Source organism: Daktulosphaira vitifoliae, unplaced genomic scaffold (genome assembly GCF_025091365.1).
Source record: "Daktulosphaira vitifoliae isolate Bord-2020 unplaced genomic scaffold, ASM2509136v1 Scaffold_1, whole genome shotgun sequence".
NCBI classification, from domain to species: Eukaryota; Metazoa; Arthropoda; class Insecta; order Hemiptera; family Phylloxeridae; genus Daktulosphaira; species Daktulosphaira vitifoliae.
In genome coordinates this window covers 40,586,781-40,610,810 of record NW_026099572.1, presented here as the reverse complement: position 1 = coordinate 40,610,810, position 24,030 = coordinate 40,586,781, and the positions used below count along the sequence as shown (strand labels likewise).

Below are 24,030 nucleotides of genomic sequence, written 5' to 3'. Positions count from 1 at the left end.
ATTTTGAGGAGGCAAAGAATATAACAGTTAGAAATGTTTGTAATGAGCTTTTTAAGATATCACTATTCAGCAATGATTTATTGCAGTTAAAAAAAAAAAAAAAATTATTTTTTAAACAATTACACTCAAACCAAAAGTCCCCCCCAAAAAAGCCTATTACAATCATTTCGAAATAATGTTTTTTAAATATCCTCAAAATATCAAATTTCTACGATCACTTTAAACCGTATAATATGAATTATACTTTTGATCATTTTCAAGCCTAAAATTATGGCGGTGTAGCGTCCTCTTAAATTAAATTATTTTGAGTTATTCTACGTTTAAATTTAAATTGTTTATAAATATTTAATGTTGGTCATTTATTTTATTTTAATAACAGTCTTTTAACATATAAAACTGTTATATATATATAACTGTTATTAAGAATTTTATACAAAGATAATATTCTTTTGAGAAAATAACAGTAACTGTAATTTTGAAAGTAACAATAAAAGTTTGTAAGAGTAATCAAGATTGATAAAAAGTTGCTATCACTAATGCACATCTGCTGGGAGCTTGTAGAAATAAGACTATACTATAATACAGCGAAGGGCAAAAACGTTATGGCCACAGATTATATGAAAACTTTTCATGTAATCTGTGGTATGACAGATGGATAGAACAGTACGGCTGTAGCAAAATACTTTACGATGGATGGGTGAGAACCATACACAACATTAAGGACATCATGGTTGGTAGTTCTGTTGGCGTTGGATGTTCAATTTAGGTCGAATTTTAGGTATTACCCCTACTAACACTATTTACTTTACCTAGACTTTTCTTAGTTTGATGTTAAAATTTTTCTTTGAAACTTTTACAACTTATTAGTGGCTAAGGCTTAAGATGTTTGACCAGAGCTATTTTTACATTAAATAATATATTAACATAAATTATATGAAATTTCATATAATCTGTAGCATAAAAGAGTGCTAATAAATAAATCTGATTCAACCAGTGGTGTAATTAAGACTTTACTGTCCTGGGTATTCTCCAGGATAACAAAATCTTAAAAATATTATTTTTAATTGGAATAATATATTTGTAATATTTTGTCTTTAGAAAATTTAGTTTATCCTATTTCACTGTATAGAATTAAATTATTTGTTATAAAAGGTAATTTTGCTTCTAAGATACCCCTTAAAATATTTCGTTTTTTTCGGGATCATTTTCCCCCAACATGCATCACTATGTTACTTTCATAAATATTTAAATATAAAAATGATTTAGGTCTTATTAATTTATTGATTTATTAATTGTATTACATACAACTACTAAATGCTGTAAAAATCTTGGGCCAAAGAAATTATTGTATACTTTTTATAATTTCTTTGAATTTAGATTTTTCAATTCCAATATTATCATTATGGTAGCATTGTAAACCATATCACTTTATATAAATATTATCAATACTTGTACATTTAGTCGTAGATTATATTTTATAGATTGAATAAACATATGTTATTGATTCGTGTAAGATACTTTTTTGTAATAGACTATTATGTTTTATTATTTAAAGTTAGAAGGCATTTTTGAATAATTTGACTATACATAATAGGATTTTTTTTACAAAAATATGTTTAAACAGTAAAAGTAATTTTTATTGAAAGTCCCTGTGTCATTCTGAGTAAAAAGTTACAGTATCTTGAAATCCTAATTTTAACTAAAAAACGTTACATTACGTGGACAAATGTTATTTTGATTTTATAGCAAATATTTAAATATCTTATCTAAGCTATGAATCAAGAAATAGATCATCACAATACAATGGTTTGTTTTTAATTATTTACTGTAATTACATTCTAGGTTTATATTTATATTATTCATAATTTTGTAGCTTCATAGTTTCACATTCCCTATTTCTTTAAAAAAAATAAAAAAACGATTCAACTAGAAAATGACTGCTTGATAATAATTTAAAAAAATAGCACTCTCACAGTATGAAGGGAGAAGTAAAATGGTTTTGTTTATTTCTGAAATATCAAACCATAATNTTTCAACTAGAAAATGACTGCTTGATAATAATTTTTGAATTATTTATACCAAAAAAATAATTTAAAAAAATAGCACTCTCACAGTATGAAGGGAGAAGTAAAATGGTTTTGTTTATTTCTGAAATATCAAACCATAATACTCCTCCTGTCCTTTTATAAAATGATTTACATCTCGAAATTATCATGAAAATAGGGTAGTGACCCTTTTTCACATATTAGCAAGTCAAAGATGAATATTGTTTAGGCTAATGAAAGACGGGATGGGTATTATGGCTAGTTTGCACCAGAGTTCAGATACCACCAATGAGAAAATCACAAGAAAAATCTCATCAGCACCCAGAAGATTGAATCTAGGATCCCTGCACTGAAACATACATTTCCACCCACTAGGACAAGCCAACACTTTTAATAAAAATGCTAATATGTTTTTTAATTATTGGTTCAAAAATTGTTATTGATCAGTAATTTTCTTATTTTTAAGCTAATTAAACACATATATTTGCCATTTAAAAAACTTAAGTTGATACTATTTTAAAGAGGTGAGAGGAGGATAAAACCAATTTTTTTTTTTAATTATAGAACATGGAGTAGATCGACCCCAAGTTACTTTTAAGTAAAATTAATTTGTTCATTTAGTAAATCTGTGTTACTATAGTCAACAAATACTACAAGTATATGCTTTTTAATTTTTTATCTTAAAATAATTATATAAAAGTATTATGTATTAGAAAATACATAATATTATATGTAAATATATAATTATTACATAAAAAAAAAAATTATATGTGTATAATTTTCGTTTGTATTAATTGTACAATACTAAATGATTATTTTCTAGCATTATTAAACTATTAAGAAAATATAGTTATAATTATATGAACTTTAATATTGTGTGTACAAACTAAAAATATTTCATGTTGTATTATGTAGAATATACCCCCTCCAGTTTATTCAAATGTTGTTACTGTGGTGCAGTCTAATTTGCCGGAAAATAGTAATGTTGAATCAAGTCGACAGAATACTGTAAATACAATACCAATGCCAGTAAGTGCTTACTAAATGAGTGTCATTAATGAAATATTACTAAAATATTATTTTTAGCATTACGATATCCTACCACCTAGACTAGACTTATCAGCTCCACCTCCTTATGAAGATTGTAATCCAGATCTTGTAAAATTACCTACTTATGAAGAAGTACAAATGGAAAAACAATTGGAAGGAGAAATGTCTCCTAGATTACCAGTATGTTAATCATAAAATTATATAAGTTTTAGCAATATTTAATGTATTATAATTAATTGTTTATTTTATAAGTATGCTAAGTTAATTGGGATTTTATATTTCATGAACTAAAAACTCTCAACTCTAATTCTAGTATTTGAAAAGGACAGGTCTCTTAGTGTACAATCCTATTTTAAGGGTATACAAGACCACAATAAAAAACCTTAAGAAAAGAAACAACATAATATTATTGAGGGGTGTAAAATATAAACCTAAAATGTTTTATTACCTTAAATTGAGAAATTCCTATGTGCTAATTAAAACAGACCAGACAAGTAAAAATTTTAGGTGTGAATATAAAAACACATTTTTTAATATCAAGAGTTTTATTCAATTAAATTAAGTGATTAAGACTAGTTGGGGAATGATAAAGTCAGAATTTGATTTAATCTAAAAGAAAATATTTATATCAGTAAGCAAAAATTAGACATTTAGCATTGTAGAGAATTGAGTTTCTTCTTCTTTTTCCTAGCCTTTATCTCAACTACTTAGGGTTGGCCACCCCTCATCCTAAACTTCTACTTGATATAATGTCCCATATTATTCACGCACACATCAGCCGTCCTTATATTGAATTCAATAACATCCTTTCATCTCTTTTTGAATGAAACTATAATTAACATATTACCTTTACCAAGAAGACTAAGAAGCTAATAAAGAGAGTGTGGTCAACCGTATCAAAGATTTAGTAAAGTCCAAAGAAATAACATTAATCTGATTTAAGAAAATTGCAAACTAAGAGTTAAAAATACAAAGTACAGAATTACCCTGGGTGTTAATGTAGAATAACCTGGATAAAAACCATGTTGTTTATTTATTAATATAGAGGGATATATACAGATTAATTCTTTAAACATTACACACTTGATAAAATAATGATATTGAAATTTTATTTTTTGGCTATTTAATTTCATATTCTTTTTAATATATTAAGCATTAAGTACTTTTTCGGTTCATACCTTATACAATACAAGGGAGTCAAATTAATTTTAATGGCAATATACATGTTTAACTAGCTTAAAAAAAAATTACTGATTAATAACAACTTAGATCAATACATTGGAAGTTGTTCACATTTTTATACTTTGGTAGGGGCAGTAATGTAGCCTAGAAATATCTAATGATAAAAATAGCAATACCCATGCTTTATCTTCAGTCTATATCTTAAAATGCTAATAATGGTCGAAGAATAAGTCCACAATTTATTATTGACTGGTAATTTTCATAATTAGATCATTATCTTATTTGAAAACTTTGCATTGTTTATATAAAAAAGTAAGTGTAAAAATTATTTATGCTGTTATTTAAAAATTTCAATTTGATACTCTGTTATTGTATAATAGTTGAATTGTAAAAGTACTTTGATTGATAAATTTATAAGTTATATAACTGAAAAAAAGAAAAAAATACTCAGTATAATTATTATTTTAGAAGATATCTCAAGTGGCTAATGTTTAAAACATCACCCTACGTAGTGAAGAACTATAGTTAATAATTTAGTGATAAGATAAAGTTTACTTGTTAGATTATGTTAGTAACATCCATAAGTATTAAGAATAAGTGAAGTAGAGGCAATATTTAATATAGAGAAAAAATACTAGCTTTTAGAGATTCATTAAAAAGTAAAATGAAAATATAGTTATTAATTTTGTAACTTTATGAAAAGTTGGAAAGTAATGATTTTAAACATGTTATAGATGAAAACTTAAACATTTAAAGATAATTATTTTATTTTTTGTCAAAGAATGTTAATATAAACTGATTTCTAATTTGCTTGGTTATATGTGTAATATTTTTTTCCTCTTTAATAATTATTATGAAATAGTACTAAGAAAATGTTTTAATTTTTTCAAGGGAAGAATAATTGGACCACCACCTCATGTAGGATTAAATTCTCAAGAGGTATGATTAATAATTTTATATTATTATTTTAGCTTTGATGCAAAGCTGAGAAGCTGAGAAGGTATTAATTTTACTATGATGTGTTTTTTTTTTGTGTCTGTGAACGCTCAATCTCAGCTCTCGCTAGACCGATTTTGATGAAAAATATGTCATAAGATCACAAATCATATCTAGTTGAAGACATTACCATCAAATTTTGAAAAAAAATTCCCTCGTTTCCCGTAAATGGGGAAATCCCCCAAACAATTACAAATTTAAAAATCTCTAATTTTCGACATTTTTTCAATTTTTTTTACTTAAAATTGCCATAAATTTTTTAAAAATTACCGAATGATTATATATATTTTTTTTTATAGATACCTTAGGTATTTACCTAACATTTTACATATTTTTGTGAACATTTGACCCTTTACAAGCTTCCAGGAAGGGTTTCAAAATAGTAATTTTTTTACAAAAAATTAACTTTTTCAACTTAACTTTTGAAAATGTTCCGGAAAGACTGACTTTTTTTATATATACCTTAAATTAAAGTTAATGTCATGTACTTTAATTTGAAAAAAAAAATTTGACATCTGGACTTGTCTTCATGGTAAAAATGACTTCTATATGCAGAAATATGCTATTTTTGTGAAAAAATTCTTGATATATCTTACATTTTTTAACATTATGTTGCTATAACTTTTTAAAAATTGCATGAATCAATTTTATTCTTTTATGATTTATACTTTATATATACCTCTTTCATTCGACATACTTTTTTTTTAAATCGGACCATTTCCCTTTATACAGGGGGGGTTTGAACCTTTAAAAATGCGTATAGAAAATAGAACTTTTTCAACTTAACTTTTGAAAATGTTCTGAAAAGACTGACACTTTTATATATGTCTTAAATTAAAGCTTATGTAATATAGTTCGATTTGAAAAAAAAAAAATTTCACCTCTGGATTTGTCTTCATGGTTAAAATGACTACAATATTCAAAAATATGCTATTTTTGTGTTAAAGTTCTGGGTTTTGTATTTTATTTTATTTTAAAATACCTGACAAAGGGAGTACAGATTTTTATAAATATTATATAAATAAAAAATTGATATAGCATAGAAAGTTAAACTTATTTTAATTTTTTTTCTTTTTGAAGTTGAGAAAAATAACTTAGAAATTTGAACTAGCTTAAATAACCAATTTTTTCAGCCGATAGTAGCGACGTACAGTTGCCGAGTAGGTAATTACATGTAGTTATTACATGTTCTTCATAAAGACCATTAAAATAATTAATTTATAATGTTTTCAAAGTATTTATTGACAACTTATATTATATGATATGATAGGTTTCAACTACAAAATTAAATCATTTTACTTTGTAATTTAATAATTTTATTACTCTATTTGTGTGTGCTACTATTAGACTATAATATTACAAAAATTTTGTTAACATGTTATATAAATCATTTTTAAAAATAAATGATTGTTAGTTTCTCCTGAATTAATAATGAATTTTTACAATTAAAATCAAATTTTATAATACGCTCAATTGAGTAATTTTTTTTAACAACTTTGTTTTGATTGATTCTTTTAGTTAAAGTAAATCATTAAAATTAATTAACTTCTGAATATTTCAATTGTAGAATCTTTTTATACACCAAAAGTTATTAGGAAATTATTACTATTACTTCTATTTAAGTTATCTATTACGATAAAAATGCAAAAAAATATTGATCTACTCTGATAAATTTACTATAAATAGTAATTATAAAACTTCTTAATTTCATATTTATCTTAACGATACAATTTTTTTAATTCTCATAAAATTTTCTATTTAATGATGTCAATTTCAAACTTGCCAATTGAGCTAAAAGTTATGGTAAAATAAATTTTTTTTTGTTTTTTATAAACATTCACAAAAATCTACTTTAAACGATTAAAAATGTAGGTTAAATGTGTCATTTTCCTTATTTTTAACATATTAATAATCAATATCAGTATTAATTTAAAACAATTTTTTTTTGTTCTTAATTATTTTTTTTTATATATAAATACTTATTTTTTAATAATAAGTAATAATATTAAAAGTTAGAAGTAATAGAAAAAGTCTAATTGCACATTTAAAAATATGGCGAAAAGTTGATTTAGAAAAGTAGATTTTTGTTTCTGATGAAAGTTCCTTGTAGTCCAGTGCATAAAACTTATAACCTTGTTAACTGTTATAACTTTATCAAAAATGTCCAAATCGGTATAATTTCTTTTTATATAGATGCATGTCTTTACTTATCATTTAGTTTTTTTTTTTATAAATCTAACCCTTTACCTGCCCATAAGAGGGATTCAAAATCATAACTTTTTTTTTAGCTTCGATGCGAAGCGTAGAAGGTATTAATTTTACTATGATGATGATGTTTTTTTTTTTTTTTATGTCTGTTGCCACTTTTTCTCAGCTCTCACTGGACCGATTTCTTTCAAAAATACGTCAAAAGATCACAAATCGTATCTAGTTGAAGACATTACCCTTAAAAATTGAAAAAAATTCCCTCGTTCCCCGCAAATGGGGGAAATATCCAAAAAAATTACAAATTTAAAACTCGCTAATTTTCGAAATTTTTTCACTTTTTTTTCTTAAAACTTCCATATAAAACATAAATCTTTTTCAACTGAACTTTTGAAAATGTTCCGGAAATACTGCGTCCTTTAAACATACATTAAATCAAAGGTTATGTTATATACTATCAAATGAAAAAAAAAAATTTGTCCCGACATCTTATCTTCTATGTGCAAATGGCTGTCGAAAATTAAAAAAAAATGTAATGATTGCGATAAAAATTACCTTTTATCGGGATGTTTTTTGTACTTAAAACAACTGCCATAACTTTTTCAAAAATGAACAAATAAAAATAATATTTTTTTGTATTTAAACCTTAGATATTTCCCTTTTATTTGATATAATTTTTTTTGAAAATCTAACACTTATTCTGCTCACTGGGGGGATTTAAAATAGTAACTTTTTTACAAAATAACTTTTTCAACTTAATTTTTGAAAATGTTCCGGAAATACTGCGTTCTTTAAACATATATCAAATTAAAGCTTATTTTATGTACTACAAAATGAAAAAAAAAAATTTGTCCCGACACTTTTTTTTCTACATTTAAACGGCTGCCGTAGTTAAAAAAACACTATTTTTGTGTTAAAATTTTCGATTTTCGATTTTAAATTTTCAACTTAAAAATGCTATAACTTTTTGAAAAATGTATATATCAGCACAAATTTTTTTTTTCTAAATACATTATAAGTACATCTTTCATTTGACATACTTTTTATTAAAATTGGACAATTTCCCCTTATATAGGGGGCGTTCAAAACTTAAAATATTGTAAAAAACATAGATCTTTTTCAACTGAACTTTTGAAAATGTTCCGGAAATACTGCGTCCTTTAAACATACATTAAATCAAAGGTTATGTTATATACTATCAAATGAAAAAAAAAAATTTGTCCCGACATCTTATCTTCTATGTGCAAATGGCTGTCGAAAATTAAAAAAAAATGTAATGATTGCGATAAAAATTACCTTTTATCGGGATGTTTTTTGTACTTAAAACTGCCATAACTTTTTCAAAAATGAACAAATAAAAATAATATTTTTTTGTATTTAAACCTTAGATATTTCCCTTTTATTTGATATAATTTTTTTTGAAAATCTAACACTTATTCTGCTCACTGGGGGGATTTAAAATGGTAACTTTTTTACAAAATAACTTTTTCAACTTAATTTTTGAAAATGTTCCGGAAATACTGCGTTCTTTAAACATATATCAAATTAAAGCTTATTTTGTGTACTATAAAATAAAATAAAAAATTTTGTCCCGACGACCTATCTTCTATGCGCAAATGGCTACCATATTTAAAAATATGCTATTTTAACAAATTTTTTTTTTTAATTAAACACTATCTATAGATTTGCATTGATGCGTTTTTTATGATAATGATTTTAATCACTGTCAGATATCATCTATACTGGACCCAACTATGCCACGACCCCACTGTGCTGGGTTTTTTTTTTTTAGTTTAAGTAAATCATTAAAATTAATTCAGTTCTGGATATTTCAATTGTAGAATCTTTTTAAATACCACAAGTTACTTAGAAATGATTATTATGATTTCTATTTAAGTGTTCTATTACGATTAAAATTTAAAAAAATAATGAGTTTTTCTGATAATTATACTGTAAATAGTAATTATAAAATTTCCTGACTGCATATTAATCTTAAAAATAGCATTGTTTTAATTCTCTTAAAATTTTCTATTTAATGATGTCAATTTCAAACTTGTAATTGAGCTAAAAGTTATGGTAACATATTCAACTTTTTTTACTATAAACTTTCACAAAACTTTATCAAAAATTTTTCATCAACTTTAAAAGACAAAAAAAATAGGTTAAAAATGAAAATTTGAACTCATTATTTTTAGCATATTAAAAATTAAATCAGTAATAATTTGAAAAAAAAATTTATTATTATTATTATAATTCTTTTAATTATTATTTTATATGTAATTAGTAATAATACAAAAAATTAGAAGTGATAGCAAAAGTCTAATTGCAGATTAGAAAACAATGAAAAAAGTTGATTTAGAAAAGTATATTTTTGCTTCTTATTAAAGTTCCTTGTAGTCCAGTGCATTTATTTATAGTAACAAACAGTTTTTATTGAAAAATATTCTATCAAGCCTCTAAATTTTTATACACTTAAAAGTAAAGCAAAATATAACTTGTTATTTTTATAATTTCTCCGTATAAATTACAATATTAAATTATTGAATATCAATTTCATACTAAATTTAATAACTATAATTAGTATTTATTCATATATTATATTTTAAAATAAAAGAACTACTAATCAGGATTTAATTAAAGAAATAAGATTTGATGTTGTTTTTGGAATAATCCACCAATATCTCTAAATGAAGCACTATCTTGCTTGCTTGACACTATCTACAGATTTGCATCGAAGCGTTTCTTATGATAGTGATTTTAATCACTGTCAGTTATCATCTATACTTGTCCCATCTATGCCTCTTCCACACTGTGCCTCGACCCCACTGTGCCACTGTAATTTCATCCTATTTTATTATTATGGCAGATTGAATTTTACTATATCATATAATTGTTATATTATTTTATTTTATATTTTCATTTAGATTTCACCTCAAACTTTGACAGTTTTAACTATTGATGCTGCTCAAAATACTTGTGAAATAGATACAAACTTGCTCGGAACAGACTACATGTTTTTGACAGCTTTTTTGGGTAGTATTTATGTTTTTTTTTTTTTTTGATAAATAGTTATTTTTCATAATAATGTATGACACTATAAATTTAATTTTAAAATATATTTTGCTAAACAAATTTTACTAAGTGTTGTAACAATAATTAATAACTTTTAATTTTCAATGATTATTCCATAAAGTTATTACAAAACATTGATATAAATGGTTAGCTCATTAAAAACTAAAATTAAAAATTATGAACATTTCAAAGTAGCTGTTTTTTAGAGATTTTATTCTAAAAATTTTTAATGTGTCAATAACAATTATAGGCCAAATATTTATTAAAGGGTTGTAAGTATTTTGACACATGAGGGTATGTGTGTACAGATTAAGTTTGCGTTATAAATATATACCAGTACAAGCTGTATCAACCTATGCTACATACTCATTCTATGTATTAAAATGCTTATAACTCAGTAAGTATCTGTCCTAATAATTTTTTCTACCTTTGAATCATTTTTAGCAAAAAAAAGTGTTAAAACAAGCTTTTTTAAAAAATGATAATTTCTTTTTATTGTTATTAACTCATTAGTCCCCAAGATTAGAAAAAAACTAATTTTATGTTTTACAGCATTTTATTACTTAAGTATATACTCATACAACAATTTATTAAGTAAAAAGAAAATACTTTTTTCAGTATTTTAAAATAAAATGTTGTGTATATGCAACATTAGGATTAAGCATGTACTTTATTTTATTAAAATATTAAATGAAGATTTTAAAATTTCAAAAAATTTTTATTAATTTTCTATTTTATTAGACACAAATAATTAAAAAATGATTTTAACATAATATATACAGAATTTACATGTACATACCTCATATTTTTTGAAGATATTCTAAAAGTATAAATTATAGATTATTATCATTAAAATCGTCAGTTTTAAAATTAGTGATTAATAATATTTTTTATGATATTTAATGAAATTTTTACAAAATACATAGAGGTAAAATATATATATAGGGATTATTTTATTATTTATTACTTTATTTATATTAAAATAATAACAAATCATTTTTACATTTACTTTTATTTTTAGTGGCACTAATTTTCAATTGGGTTGGCTTCTTAGCTCTAATGTGTTTGTGCCAAACCGTTGCAGCTCGCTATGGAGCTTTAGCTGGATTTGGTCTATCGCTGGCTAAATGGACAATGATTGTAAAACGCAACACAGAAATGAGTGATTTATCACCAGAAAATCGTACTAACACATGGCTTTGGTGGTTAGTCATGGCATTTGGGTTTTTAATCTGTATACGAGCTGTTATACAGTATATGAATATTAAACGTGGTTGGAGGTTACTTAGTGTACCTGCCCAAGAACGCGTTCTATACTTTTATTAAAAAACGATCTGATTTTAATTTGATTCTTAGTTTTTACATAAATAAATAACATATAATTTTTAAAACATAATGGACAAATTGACCTTCTTAGTTAATTTTATTTAAATAGTGCAGAAAAAATTTTTTTAATAATATTATATTTAGATAGCAATTATTGATTAATCTAAATTATACATTAAATAATTCTCATAGTTTAAAACATTATAAGAAATTATTTTTATTCTAAACTTGGATTTTTTATTAAAGTAATTTATGTAAGCTTCTTAAAAACATTTAAAATTATTTGACATTGGTTTTTTTGTTATATTTATTTATTAATATGATTAAATTTACTTAAAAATTTAAATGTTTTATTATAAAAACTTAAAAGAGTGATAAGTATATTATTTTTTTAGTGACAAAGTTTTTCTTTTTTTACTGAGTTTTCTATTATTAGAATATTATTTAATTTTACTATTTATAATAACCGAGTTATTGTAAAATTATAAAATAGTGAGTTCAATCCACCAACTGTGATTATTAGCATTTTTGTTTGTAATTTCTATCAACAATTATTTTTTCATGTTATTTTTAATCTCTATATTTTTTACTTGGTTTATGTATTTGTTCTACTGATCATTTTCATATATAGTTATTTATAACGTACATTTCCAGTTTTAAAAAAATAACATTTGCATATCATAATTATCCAGAATGATATATTAAAATCAATTTATGAACTTAAATTTAATAAACTTTTAAATATAAATGATTTCAAAATAATTTTATATTGACTTAAAGAATAATTTCAAATAAATAAAGAAAAATAAGTAACACAATATAACTTAAATATAACTTTTTTTTATTAGTACTAGCTTGTAACTAAAACATACATATTTTATAAGTAAAAAAATGTAAACAACAAAGTATAATTTTACTAGTCTTTATTTTTTATACATACACTTTATAATAACAGTTTAGACTGTTTTATTGTACTCGTATATGTATAAATGTTAAAAATTATAAAATAAACATTGTATAAAATGTGTAAAGTGTGGAATAATTAATACTCCATACTGTTAAAAGTAATCTGTATTTGTCTTTATATATATTATCGACATAAAACATTTGAATAGTAGTTCCAGTAAAATATCTTAATACATATTAAGAATTTTAAGTTAATTTTTCAAAATATTAAATATAAATTAATTTTTTTATTTGTTTTGTTTAATAAATGTTTATTGTATAAATTTTAAAGTTTATTTAAAATATGTTTTCATGTATGAAATTATGTACAATTTTTGTATATTAACAAAGAACTTTTTTTTAATTACAAGTAGGAGTAGATACTTATGAGTACAAAATCTAATCATTAAACTAAATAAAATACATATTTTATTTTTTCCTCTATACAGAATGTCTCACCAAGTTTTAACATTTTTAACTTTTAATCCAGTGAATATTTTGCGTTACTTTTTTTAAAAATAATTTTTATACTTTTAGACTATGTTAAAGAGTTTTCTTTATTCGTCTTATACACAAAAAAAAAAAAATCTCAGTAAAATTAATAGCTTTTCAGTGCATATCCAGCGTAAAAGAAATGATGATAGATATAAATTCTTTCATAACAAATATAACAACAAAGGAAAATACATTTATTATGTAGTGTTCAGTAAGTAAGGAAACGGGTTTCTATTGTTTTCATTGTTTGTAACAATTCACCTGTTTCCTTACTTACTGAACATCTGTATACGTGGATACCTTTATCCACGAATAGTACCTTATACAGGCTATGTAGTGCTTAGGCACTGCCAATTTGGTAAATTTGTATTTAAAAGTAATTAACCACAGTTATTTTAGATAAAATAGAAAATAATGTCAGTCAGAATACAAATTATACTATTAACTGTAATTAAATTTACAACAAATAAAACGGAAAATAAATAGTAGGCCAATGACGACGAAACAGAAAGGACAAGTGTCGCGTAGAACGTCAAAAACCGAAGACAGCGTTCGTCGCCGGCGTTAGGAGGTCGGTAGCAATTCAGAAGATAAACTTAGCACCTTAGAAAACTGAGATACTCAGGATGGATTCGTGATGTAAAAAGCGACTGGAAAAATGTGCCTATTAAATCTATATTTATACTACTGGTGCCCCTATCCTTCACGACTAAATTAATTATGTCTTTAAAAATTCTTATATACGTGTTTAAGCAATTTAAAGTGAGTACTAAAAATTATCTAATGTAATAACTCCAATTGAAAATGTTAGCTAACCAACTGTTTTAAATATTTTAACCGTTAAAACAATTTAAATTTAAATTGTGTATATTATTTTTATTATATTAATGAATATAATAAATGAAAAATTATAATCTTTCGTTTATTATCAGTAAATAATTTTTAAGTAGTCAATATATTTTATCATATTGCGTCATATTAAACTAATTTAAATAATAATATACTCTTATAAAATAATTTTTTAGTGATGTAATTTTTAGATTAATTAAACTTCAAAACTTTTATTATTCCGATATGTGCCATTTCAAATTATTCCTAAGATAGACATGAAATATTTATATCAAACAGAACGGGAGAACTCTACCCCTCAATGGTGGTAAAATAAAAAGGGGAATAGACCCCCATTGACATACTCATTCTATACAATTTACATAATATAAGTTTTTTTATTTTGGAATCTTTATATATGATATATTATTGAGTGTAGTTAATATGAAAATATTATAACCTACAAATTTGGAAGATCGAATTTTATGTTTGATTATTATTTAAAAGTGTGTAAAATCAATGGCGTACTATTCAAAAAAAAAATTAAATATTTGAAATAGGCTTAATAAAAAGAAATCTATTTATGCATATCTAATAGCTCATAATAAATTCTTGATATAGTAATACAAATAAAAAACCTTTGGGGTATAAGGCATAGCTCTTATGATTATTTTTATCACAAAGGTTATTTTCATTTTCCTCACCCATCATAAAATCAAATAATCGTCACTGCCACCCCCATATTCTGTGAACCCGCTTTGAATCGCTCAATACGTATATTAAAACATAATATTTTTATCACAACAACTCTTTTTTTAACTCTACTCCTGTCTTATTTGTGTACATACAAATTATTTATTTAAAAAATAATTGAACAAGATAACTACGAAAATATGATAATTGTTTTAAAATTTCTTAAATAATAATTGCGATAAGGTCAAATACGCTAAAAATTTTAGTAAGCAAACGTCTTTACGTTAATTTAATTAATTAACTAAATTGTTGAAACCACAGTCACTTTTAAGCTATATCGCAATAACTGTAAGTCTACATCATGTAGTTTTGATTTTATTACTATGAAACTATTTTTTTTTTTTATTAAATAGGTAGCAATTACGTAAATTTTTTTGAATATAAATTAGAGAACATCAATATGTTTTTGTATACTTTGAAATCGCATCTCCGGTGTAACGTCTTCTTAATTTTTTTTTTTTTATTTCCTTTAAAGAAATTATCTAATTTAAAAATGAGTATTATATATATTTATGTATACATATAGTGACGTAACTAATTTATCAGTCCATACAGAATGTTCTAGATTTATGTACAACAATTTTAAGAAAATTTTGTTATTTGATCTAGTTATAGTTAATAAATGTGAATTATTATTTAAAATTATCTTGTAAGTATAATAACCAACCAAACTGTTTAGTTGAATTGTTTCATGAAATATTCTATAATTATTTTATGATTTGGAATAATAACAGTTGATTTAAACATAAAAAATACTAAAATTATAAATGCCTTATAATATTTAATCAAATATAGAATAATATGTGACATCCCATGTCTAATTTATTAAATTAATTTAAATGCATTATCAAAGAATAATTATTGATAGAAAAAATACTATTAATAAGTTTATTAGTGATATTAACAATAATACTCAAATGTCATCAAATTATGATTAACTTTTCACTTTAAAATCCATTTAAAAGATTTCAAATGTATATTTCTTGTGTTATAAAATTGCATTATTTTAGCTTTTATTTTTATTTTATTAAATTATACAAATAAACTACATCCTTGAAACAAATTTTCATTGTTCAATTTCATTTCATAATACTTTAATATTTAAAATAATTACTTGTAAATTTATAATGTATAAATAATTTTTGTTAACAAATAATAATTATTTTACCTTTAATTATACCAGTAGATTGAATTCATGTAGGCTAGGAAACAATGCTTAAGTGGGGGTATCACAAATAAATTTTTTAGATACGATGGAAGATATGCTGCCTATAAAAGAGCTACAGCATGAAAATAATAGTAAGCTTCCAAATTTTTAATTAAAGAAATTATTAATTTTAACTCATTTATTTTTATACCAAAAAATGGCTTGTTCCAGTGTACTTCTATTAGGTGTCATAACTTTCGCTGTTATTGTTTCTACAGAGGTAAGTAGACAAATCGCACTGTAAAAATAATAAGATTACAAATAGATTTGGCGTTTATAAAATCTATCAATTTGTTATCTTTTCATTTATTCAGTATACAAAAGTATATCAAATTATATTGTTCTTAAATTAACTGCAAATATATTTGTCAACAATTTTTATTGCATTGAACGTATATGTAAAATTGTTTAAAACTATTTGGACGTAAAATGAATTATGGCTCATTTTTTAAAACATGTTTTTAGTCTGACTATAAATTCTTATATAACATTATATTAAAATATTATTTGCATTATATTTTGGTCATTAAATTATTTATTAATAATCATGTCAAAAAATCATTATTATCTTTTATGCTTATTGTACTAATATTGTATAAATCAAATAAAAAAAAAAAATTATTTATCATTTTATACTAATTTTTAATATTGATTTCCTAAAAAATGTTTGTAATTGATTTGTGTTCAAATTATTCTGACAGTGCAAAATATAGTTATAATAATTATGATAATTAGACAATAATTAATATTTAATTAAATATATATATACAGAGTGGCATCATAAATAACTTTTTATCTAGTAAATGTTTTACTGTTTTTTTTTTAAATAACAGTTAAAGGTGAGGTCTATAATTTTAAATAGATCAATAATTTATATTTTAAATAAAATGTAAAAAAAAAATCCAAGGTAAATATTTTATAGAGTAGATTTTAATAAAAGATTTGGTAAAAAATATCATATTAATATTCAGTAGTAGATAGTCTGTATCATTTTAAAATTTGTGAAAATTGTCATGTAATTTACATGAAAAATTACGGTAATAAACATTGAAATACGTGTTAATTAAGATAAAAACAGAAGAAAACACTATCTTTTCATGATTACTATAATTTGGAAGTGTGTAGCTATTTCCATGAAAATTACTTACATTTAAAAGATTGTTTAATAATAATACAAGTACTACCACAGAATAAATAAATAAATTCAAATGTATCTGCAATAATTAAATTATATTTAAATACAAGAAATGTTATTTAATTGGTTTACTAATTTAGACTTCAATTCCATTAGGTATAAGAGTAAGAAAATATTTAAAGTTAGTCCAATTTAGTGTACTGTTTCACGAATTATTTGATAATTGACTTATCAAATCATCGTATTAATACCAAGTTTGTAAATGTAATACCATGTAGACCAACTTGTGATAAATAAATTCTATTATATATAATATTTATATCTTCTTCTTTTTTTAATTATTAGAATTTCTTAATCAGAAAGCCCAATAAAAGTATCTAGGTTTCATTAAATATAACATATATTAACTTTCAAAAATAATTTTTTGTGTTTTATGTACTGTCTGATTGTTTTCCAAATCGTATTTTTTTTTTATGTATAACTATTTTAGTGTTTTTTGGGGTAAATAAATTGGTTATTGTTAGAAAATTATATTGAAAGACCTGCAGTTATAATAATAATAAAGCATTCAAGAAACATTTTTCCTAGAGTAGAAAAATAATATCTAGAATCACAAACTATGTTTTTTCCGAACACAATTTATTTTTATTGAACAAATAAGAAACGTCTTTTTTGTTAGATTAACAACATATTTAAGGCGAGTCCCCATAAAAAGTCGATTTAATTATTGATTTTATTCGAAATTCTTTAAAACGTGTTGTAGTTGGTTTATTTTTTTTTAAGTCGGATGTATTATTTATATAAAACATTGAACTAATAAAAAAAAAGTATTTTAAATATCAAAACTTTCTTACAATATTATTGTAAGATAATATAATTACTTTAAAATGCATAAAAAATGACTTTAAAAGCAGTGTCGGATTTTCAACAATTTCCGCGTGATCCTGAAGTATAATATGTAATTGAATACGTTAATGAATTGAATATTTCAAAATATTACTCCAGATGATTAAATTTGTAAATATTGTGTCGGAAGGGTTTATGGTATATGGACACCCATATATTTTTATATATTAGCATATTTCTAACACTGATTAAATGTCTTTGAAATTGCCTTAAGCAAAACTCTTTAAAGTAGTATTATTAATTGTAATTTGATAAAATTCAAGTTCCATCTTCTATTTACGAAAAAATTGTTTTTATAAATTTCACCTATCTAAATTATTTTAAATTCTGTATCAATAATTAGAAATACTAAAATTTTCATAAACATACAATTAATTTTATAGTAAAGATTAGTACTATATATTTAAAACAATATGCGTATAGTCATATTGCTTTCAATGGAGGACGGGAAGTCCTCTTATTGAATTAAGATGATATTTAATCTTGTTTTTATAAACATGTATATTTAAAAGTGTTATATATAGATGTAAATAATATAATACATTTTAAAATTTTCAAGGTTGATTGCGCTCCATCTGATTGGTTAGCAGATGCCAATAGTGCTATTAAGGATTCTTTAGCTAAGGTATCTACTTATGGAGTAGAAGATGGAAAAGTTAAGGAAATTGTAAATAAAGGCTTTGAAGACTTCGCTAGTTTTACTAAAGATGGTATCAACAAATTATTAGCCAAGGTAGATATAATGATTTATATTAGGGTGCATCTCTAATACGTTAAAAAGAGGTGATATTAATTATAAGGTTAAAAATTAAAATTAAAGCGATGCATACTGAATACCGAATGATTCTGTTATTGTGAACATTTAAATAATGGATGAAAAATAATAGTATTAAAACATATTTTGGGGTTTTTTTTTATTTACATGTTTTACTCAATTTATCAATTATTAAATACTTTTTTGTTTATTTTATATGTTTTATATGGGTAGACATTTTTTAATGAAAACATGTATAATTATCTTTTTTTATTAAATAATAATCTTATTAAAAAAATTATTAAGACTGGACGATAACAACTTCTGGGCCAATATTTCAGAAGTTATTAATGACTTAAAGTAATGATTGGAAATGAGACGCTAATATTGTTATTTTATCACTAAACATTTTTCAGTCCCACTCTTCCTCCTTCCTAGTGATAAAAGTGTATAGTAGTATATTATTACATCTTGTATAGTAATTCAAGTTTCACATGTAATAAGTTAGTAGATAGTATATATTTATTGATTACCTTTGGCCTTGTTTGATTAAAAATTATTTTTGATAGATTGATTAATATTATAATATTGTTAGAGTAATAAATTTGATTTTATACTAGTTTTATTTCTTCGAAATTTGTTCAACATTTTTTGAAATATTTCAAAGTTTCTCCCGGATACCGTTTTTACTATTTTAATTTAGACCAGTGGTATCTTCTTTTATCTCATACAAATTTTTATTAAATTTACACACTACTTTCCCAAATCAAGAGGAAGTACATGTAATAGGTTATGATAAAACCTTCCACTCAATAAATATACAAATTAAAGAAGATAATTAAAGCTTTTTTAAATACAAGTGAACCCACAAAAAAATTCTGAGTACACTCACTGTGTCTAATAAGTTTTATTTACCTAAAATCATTAATATATTCTTAATGATATTAATATATTGGGTCTTTAATTGTCAATAATAGAATAATAAAAATATTTGGTTGTATGTGAAAATAACATTTAATTTTAATAATAATTATAAGTCTTTAAAAAAGTGCCATTATCTTTGCGTACCAGGTACGAACTATTTATGTAACCCTAGTGGTACCAGTTTTATAGGTTGAGAAACGTTAATATAGTCTTCTTAATTGTTATTTTTAAAAGTTTATAAGTAATAAAAATGGAGTTATGAGATATTTAAGATTTGTATATAATAGGGAATTTACTGACAAAAGGAATAAAAGTCACCATTATTTTTATGCTTATCTAAAGTGTTGATTTGTATTTATTATCATAAATTTTTTTTTTCCTGGAAAGTTTTTAAATAGTCACAGATATACTTTGGCAATATAATACTTTTCTTTTTACTCACATAACAATTGTTTTGAAGTTTATGAGGAATAAATTAGGTGCAGATAATGATAGGCCTAAGGTTCTAGAGTTTTTAAAATTTACCAATACTATATACATTTTTAATTTTTATAGTTTATAATCTTTATTATACAGTTACATAGTTTATATGATCTTATATGTTTATTTTAACGATGAAAACATATTTACAATCAATCACGATCTAAAATCATCCAATTTCAGGGAACACACTTTTTAATTTTATAATTATGTTCAGTTTCATATAAATAAAGTGCTGGCTAATTATTACAACTAACAGTGTATGATTTTGGGACTACAAAGTGTTAAGTAATAAGTAAAACTAAAGTTCCTTACTACCTTTCTCTATTGAAAAATTGTATACACGTCACTGATACTATTGATCATTAGTATAAACAGAATTTTTTTAGTGTTGTATATTAAAATTAAAAAAAAAAAAATTAAAAAACTATTAATGATAAAGAAAGTTTATTTAAATTTAATAATTTTTAAATATGATAATTATTAATTAATATAACTTTTTCATAGATGTTTAATTCAGAATACAAACAATCTTAAGTCTTGTTACTATATATTGTATGCTTTTATTAAATAAGATAAATTTACAATTAAATTATCAAGCTTTTTTTATCATACAAATTCAATGTTAAAAATATCATATTATGATATTAAATCTATTTAGTGTTGAGTTCGAAAATTACAAATACTAATATAAATAAAAATAGCAGATAGTTTGATAATATAAATTTATAGAATAATAACTGTACCCATAAAAAATGACCCTACTCATAACTTTAGTCTTGAATGACTAAAATATCTTTACATGTTTCAGGTAGAACAAAATGAGGCCATGAAGAGCAAATTAAACGTTTGGCTCAAAGAAGTGGACGACATTAGAAACTCTAAAAATGGAGTTGAAGAAACAGGAAAAACTGCACTGAAAAAGTTTGAAGAGACTATTGATTACATAGCAGAGGAAGCTGTTTCATATAAAAAGGATGTAGAAACAAATCCAAATGAAGAAATATTGAAAGAAGCAGGAGGATTAATTAGAAGTACTACAAATAAATTAGTTGAAAATATGAAATCCATAGAATCTCAAATTCAAGCTGTCAAGGTTGCCTAAAAATACGAAATTCTTGAATTTTGTTTGCATTTAAAAAGTGAAATTCTCAATTGTTATAAAATTTATTTATTTTAATATATATGTTTTTATTACATATTTATAAATAAATATATACAAAAAAAATTTCGTTAATTAATTATACGTATATTTATATTTATAGTATATTTAGTGTCTTTAAATTTAGTATTTTAATTACTTACAAACAATTAGATTAATGTAATAATACCTTGAAACATTACACGGTAATTTTTTTAATATTAGTCACTATAATTATTTTAATAAAATTATTTTTGGTGTTTTTAAATTTTATATATTACTCGATTTATGAACTATTAATTATTTCTTTAATTCATCTTTTAAATGTTAGAAGGTTGTAAAGATTATTATTTTTAACGTAAACATGTATATTTAACTAGCTTACAAAATTAATTATATAAATTATACATGAGTTACATTAATGTTATATTAATGAAAAAATATATAAAATATATAAAATTTAAAAATGCCAAAAGTAATATTCTTTAAATAAATAATATTTTAAGAGAATTCGAGCGTTTAATATTAAATAGTGATATAAAAATCCATATTGATTTCCTCTTGAATATGCTCTCTATAACTTATTCATAAGTAATTTTATTTTAATAATATTCTCATAAGAAATTAATATTGTTATTATATTTAATAATTTAAAATATCATTGTGCCCTTCATTTCTAGACAGACTTAAATGTGCCGAAAAGAGTGAAGAAGCGTAATTTTATTTATACAGGCGTAATAGTCTTAAACATTGTCGTATATTCATAATAAAAGTTATTGTGCCCTACGCTTATTGAAAGCCTTATACGTGACGAACAAAGTAAAGAAGCGTAATATTGTGATTAGAATTAATTAGTCTTAGTAGTAATACTCTATTCCCGCGTACTCACTAGGCTGAAAGGATTATGCCAATTACCTTCCAGCAACGAACTGGCAGTTGAGGTAAAGAGTAGTACAAAATTTATGAGAAATTTTTTTGAAATGTGCTATATCTATTGACAAGACAGTTTAAAGCTAGTAGTCCGGATAGAGTTTACTATTAAGTATATAACTTGTAAGGTAGAAAACTACATCTTGGAAATATCCTCTGTGTGTGTACCCGCCAGCCATAAAATTTTTTACCAATTACCTGTCGGTGACGTGTAGGCAGTTGGTGTAAAGGATAGTAAGAGGTATTGTAATAATATTTACTATATGCTAACGAGGTTAACTGTGTCCGCGTCAGTGATGGCTTTACGTCCAGCTACCACCACTGTCTAATTGATTACATTTTGAATATCTATAAGCATTTTAGTATAATTTTATTTTGAAAAGTTCAGAGTAAGTTATAAGAATATCAATGTCGATTATAGGGAATTTATTGAAAAATATGATTAGTAAAAACGCAGTATAATATGAAAAGAATAATATATCATAAAGGACGCCATTGTAGAGAATCTTTTTCAGTGCGTAATTCATGAACGACGTGCATTGTCGAAGTAATAAAATCGTGTATTGATAATTGAGATCTGATACACACACAAATCTAATTAAACGCAAGATCCTACAAACTATTGTTAACATTGATCCGAGAATTTACTATACGATTAATTCCGACAACTACGAAAGGAAATAAAGATAAGAACCAATTTTTATTTGTATGTTTTACTTCTTAAATATCCATGTAATAAACAAGAATATGAAAAGTGAGGTAGGGATATTTTATTATTCGAAAACTCAATATAGTTCAACGCCGAGTTACCCAAAACTAAATACCTATCCCTTTGCTTCTATCCTTATTTATTTTTACTATATTTTTTTTTTATTACAAAATATAACTCTGATAAATCTATTTTATCCAAAGTATTTTTCGAATTTGAGAAATATCAATTCTATTCCAGCTTGACACCCTATCTGTATAAAAAATAACCTAACAAACTGAGGTCGTAGTACAGTGAGGATAAGTATAGATGATATATTACAGTGATTAAAATCACATCATAACAAACGCAACATTAACACCTATTTCCTTAATTATATCCTGATTAGTCGTTCTTTGATTTAAAGGTAATAATATATATATATATATATCATTTCTAAGATTTAATATTATTACCAATTAAATATAAAATAATAAAATTTAATTTTAAGAAAAAGGTGTATTATTCCAAAAGCTATTTAAAAATTAAAGAAAATTTATAAGTAATATACATGAAGAAATACTTATTATAGTAATTTAATTTAGTATAAAATTGATTTTAATAATTTAGTTTTCTAATTTTTACGCTAAAATTATAATAAGTTATAAAGCTGTTGTACACACAATGGATTTTTAATATTAGCCACTCGATTTCTCATAAAATAATAATTATTTTAAGAAAATTATTTTTGGTGTTTTTTAATTTTATATATTTCTCGGATTATTCATTTTTTTAAATTCAACTCTTATATCTTCTAAGGATGTCAAATTTATTATTATAAATGGCAACAATATTTAACTAGCTAATAAAATAACAAATAATCTAAGTAAGAAAATAATTGGTCGAAAATAATTTTTGAATATGTACTCTAGAAGTTATTAAAATGGCGCTTCAAAGTAATGCATAAT

At 23.4% G+C, this 24,030-nt stretch overlaps 2 protein-coding genes across 4 annotated transcripts; both read left to right on the top strand.

Moving 5' to 3' along the window:
• The first annotated feature begins 1,498 nt into the window (after nucleotides 1–1,498).
• On the top strand, nucleotides 1,499–16,178 carry LOC126899626 (NEDD4 family-interacting protein 1-like). 3 transcript variants are annotated; one of them, XM_050674681.1, is made up of 8 exons: nucleotides 1,501–1,806; nucleotides 2,961–3,074; nucleotides 3,132–3,275; nucleotides 5,169–5,216; nucleotides 10,403–10,511; nucleotides 11,572–15,185; nucleotides 15,251–15,546; nucleotides 16,081–16,178. In XM_050674681.1, exons 1-6 carry the CDS (start codon nucleotides 1,774–1,776, stop codon nucleotides 11,874–11,876), a joined length of 753 nt encoding a protein of 250 aa, XP_050530638.1. In that variant the 5' UTR covers nucleotides 1,501–1,773; the 3' UTR covers nucleotides 11,877–15,185; nucleotides 15,251–15,546; nucleotides 16,081–16,178. The 3 variants fall into 3 exon arrangements, with proteins under 3 accessions (XP_050530647.1, XP_050530638.1, XP_050530636.1); XM_050674679.1 differs by having other exon boundaries at nucleotides 11,572–15,546; XM_050674690.1 differs by lacking the exon at nucleotides 5,169–5,216 and having other exon boundaries at nucleotides 1,499–1,806; nucleotides 11,572–15,546.
• On the top strand, nucleotides 16,160–21,549 carry LOC126899647 (uncharacterized). The gene is made up of 3 exons (XM_050674703.1): nucleotides 16,160–16,324; nucleotides 18,705–18,878; nucleotides 21,115–21,549. Exons 1-3 carry the CDS (start codon nucleotides 16,262–16,264, stop codon nucleotides 21,406–21,408), a joined length of 531 nt encoding a protein of 176 aa, XP_050530660.1. The 5' UTR covers nucleotides 16,160–16,261; the 3' UTR covers nucleotides 21,409–21,549.
• Nucleotides 21,550–24,030: the final 2,481 nt, after the last annotated feature.

What these genes read in the sequence shown, in the direction of transcription:
- LOC126899647 (XM_050674703.1), top strand. Translation starts at nt 16,262, where the DNA reads ATGGCTTGTTCCAGTGTACTTCTATTAGGTGTCATAACTTTCGCTGTT. An exon ending in CTGTTATTGTTTCTACAGAG is followed by an intron (nt 16,325 to 18,704) that starts GTAAGTAGACAA and finishes AAAATTTTCAAG; the next exon opens with GTTGATTGCGCTCCATCTGA. An exon ending in TCAACAAATTATTAGCCAAG is followed by an intron (nt 18,879 to 21,114) that starts GTAGATATAATG and finishes TACATGTTTCAG; the next exon opens with GTAGAACAAAATGAGGCCAT.
- LOC126899626 (XM_050674681.1), top strand. Translation starts at nt 1,774, where the DNA reads ATGAATCAAGAAATAGATCATCACAATACAATG. An exon ending in TAGGATTAAATTCTCAAGAG is followed by an intron (nt 5,217 to 10,402) that starts GTATGATTAATA and finishes ATTTTCATTTAG; the next exon opens with ATTTCACCTCAAACTTTGAC. An exon ending in GTTTTTGACAGCTTTTTTGG is followed by an intron (nt 10,512 to 11,571) that starts GTAGTATTTATG and finishes TTTTATTTTTAG; the next exon opens with TGGCACTAATTTTCAATTGG.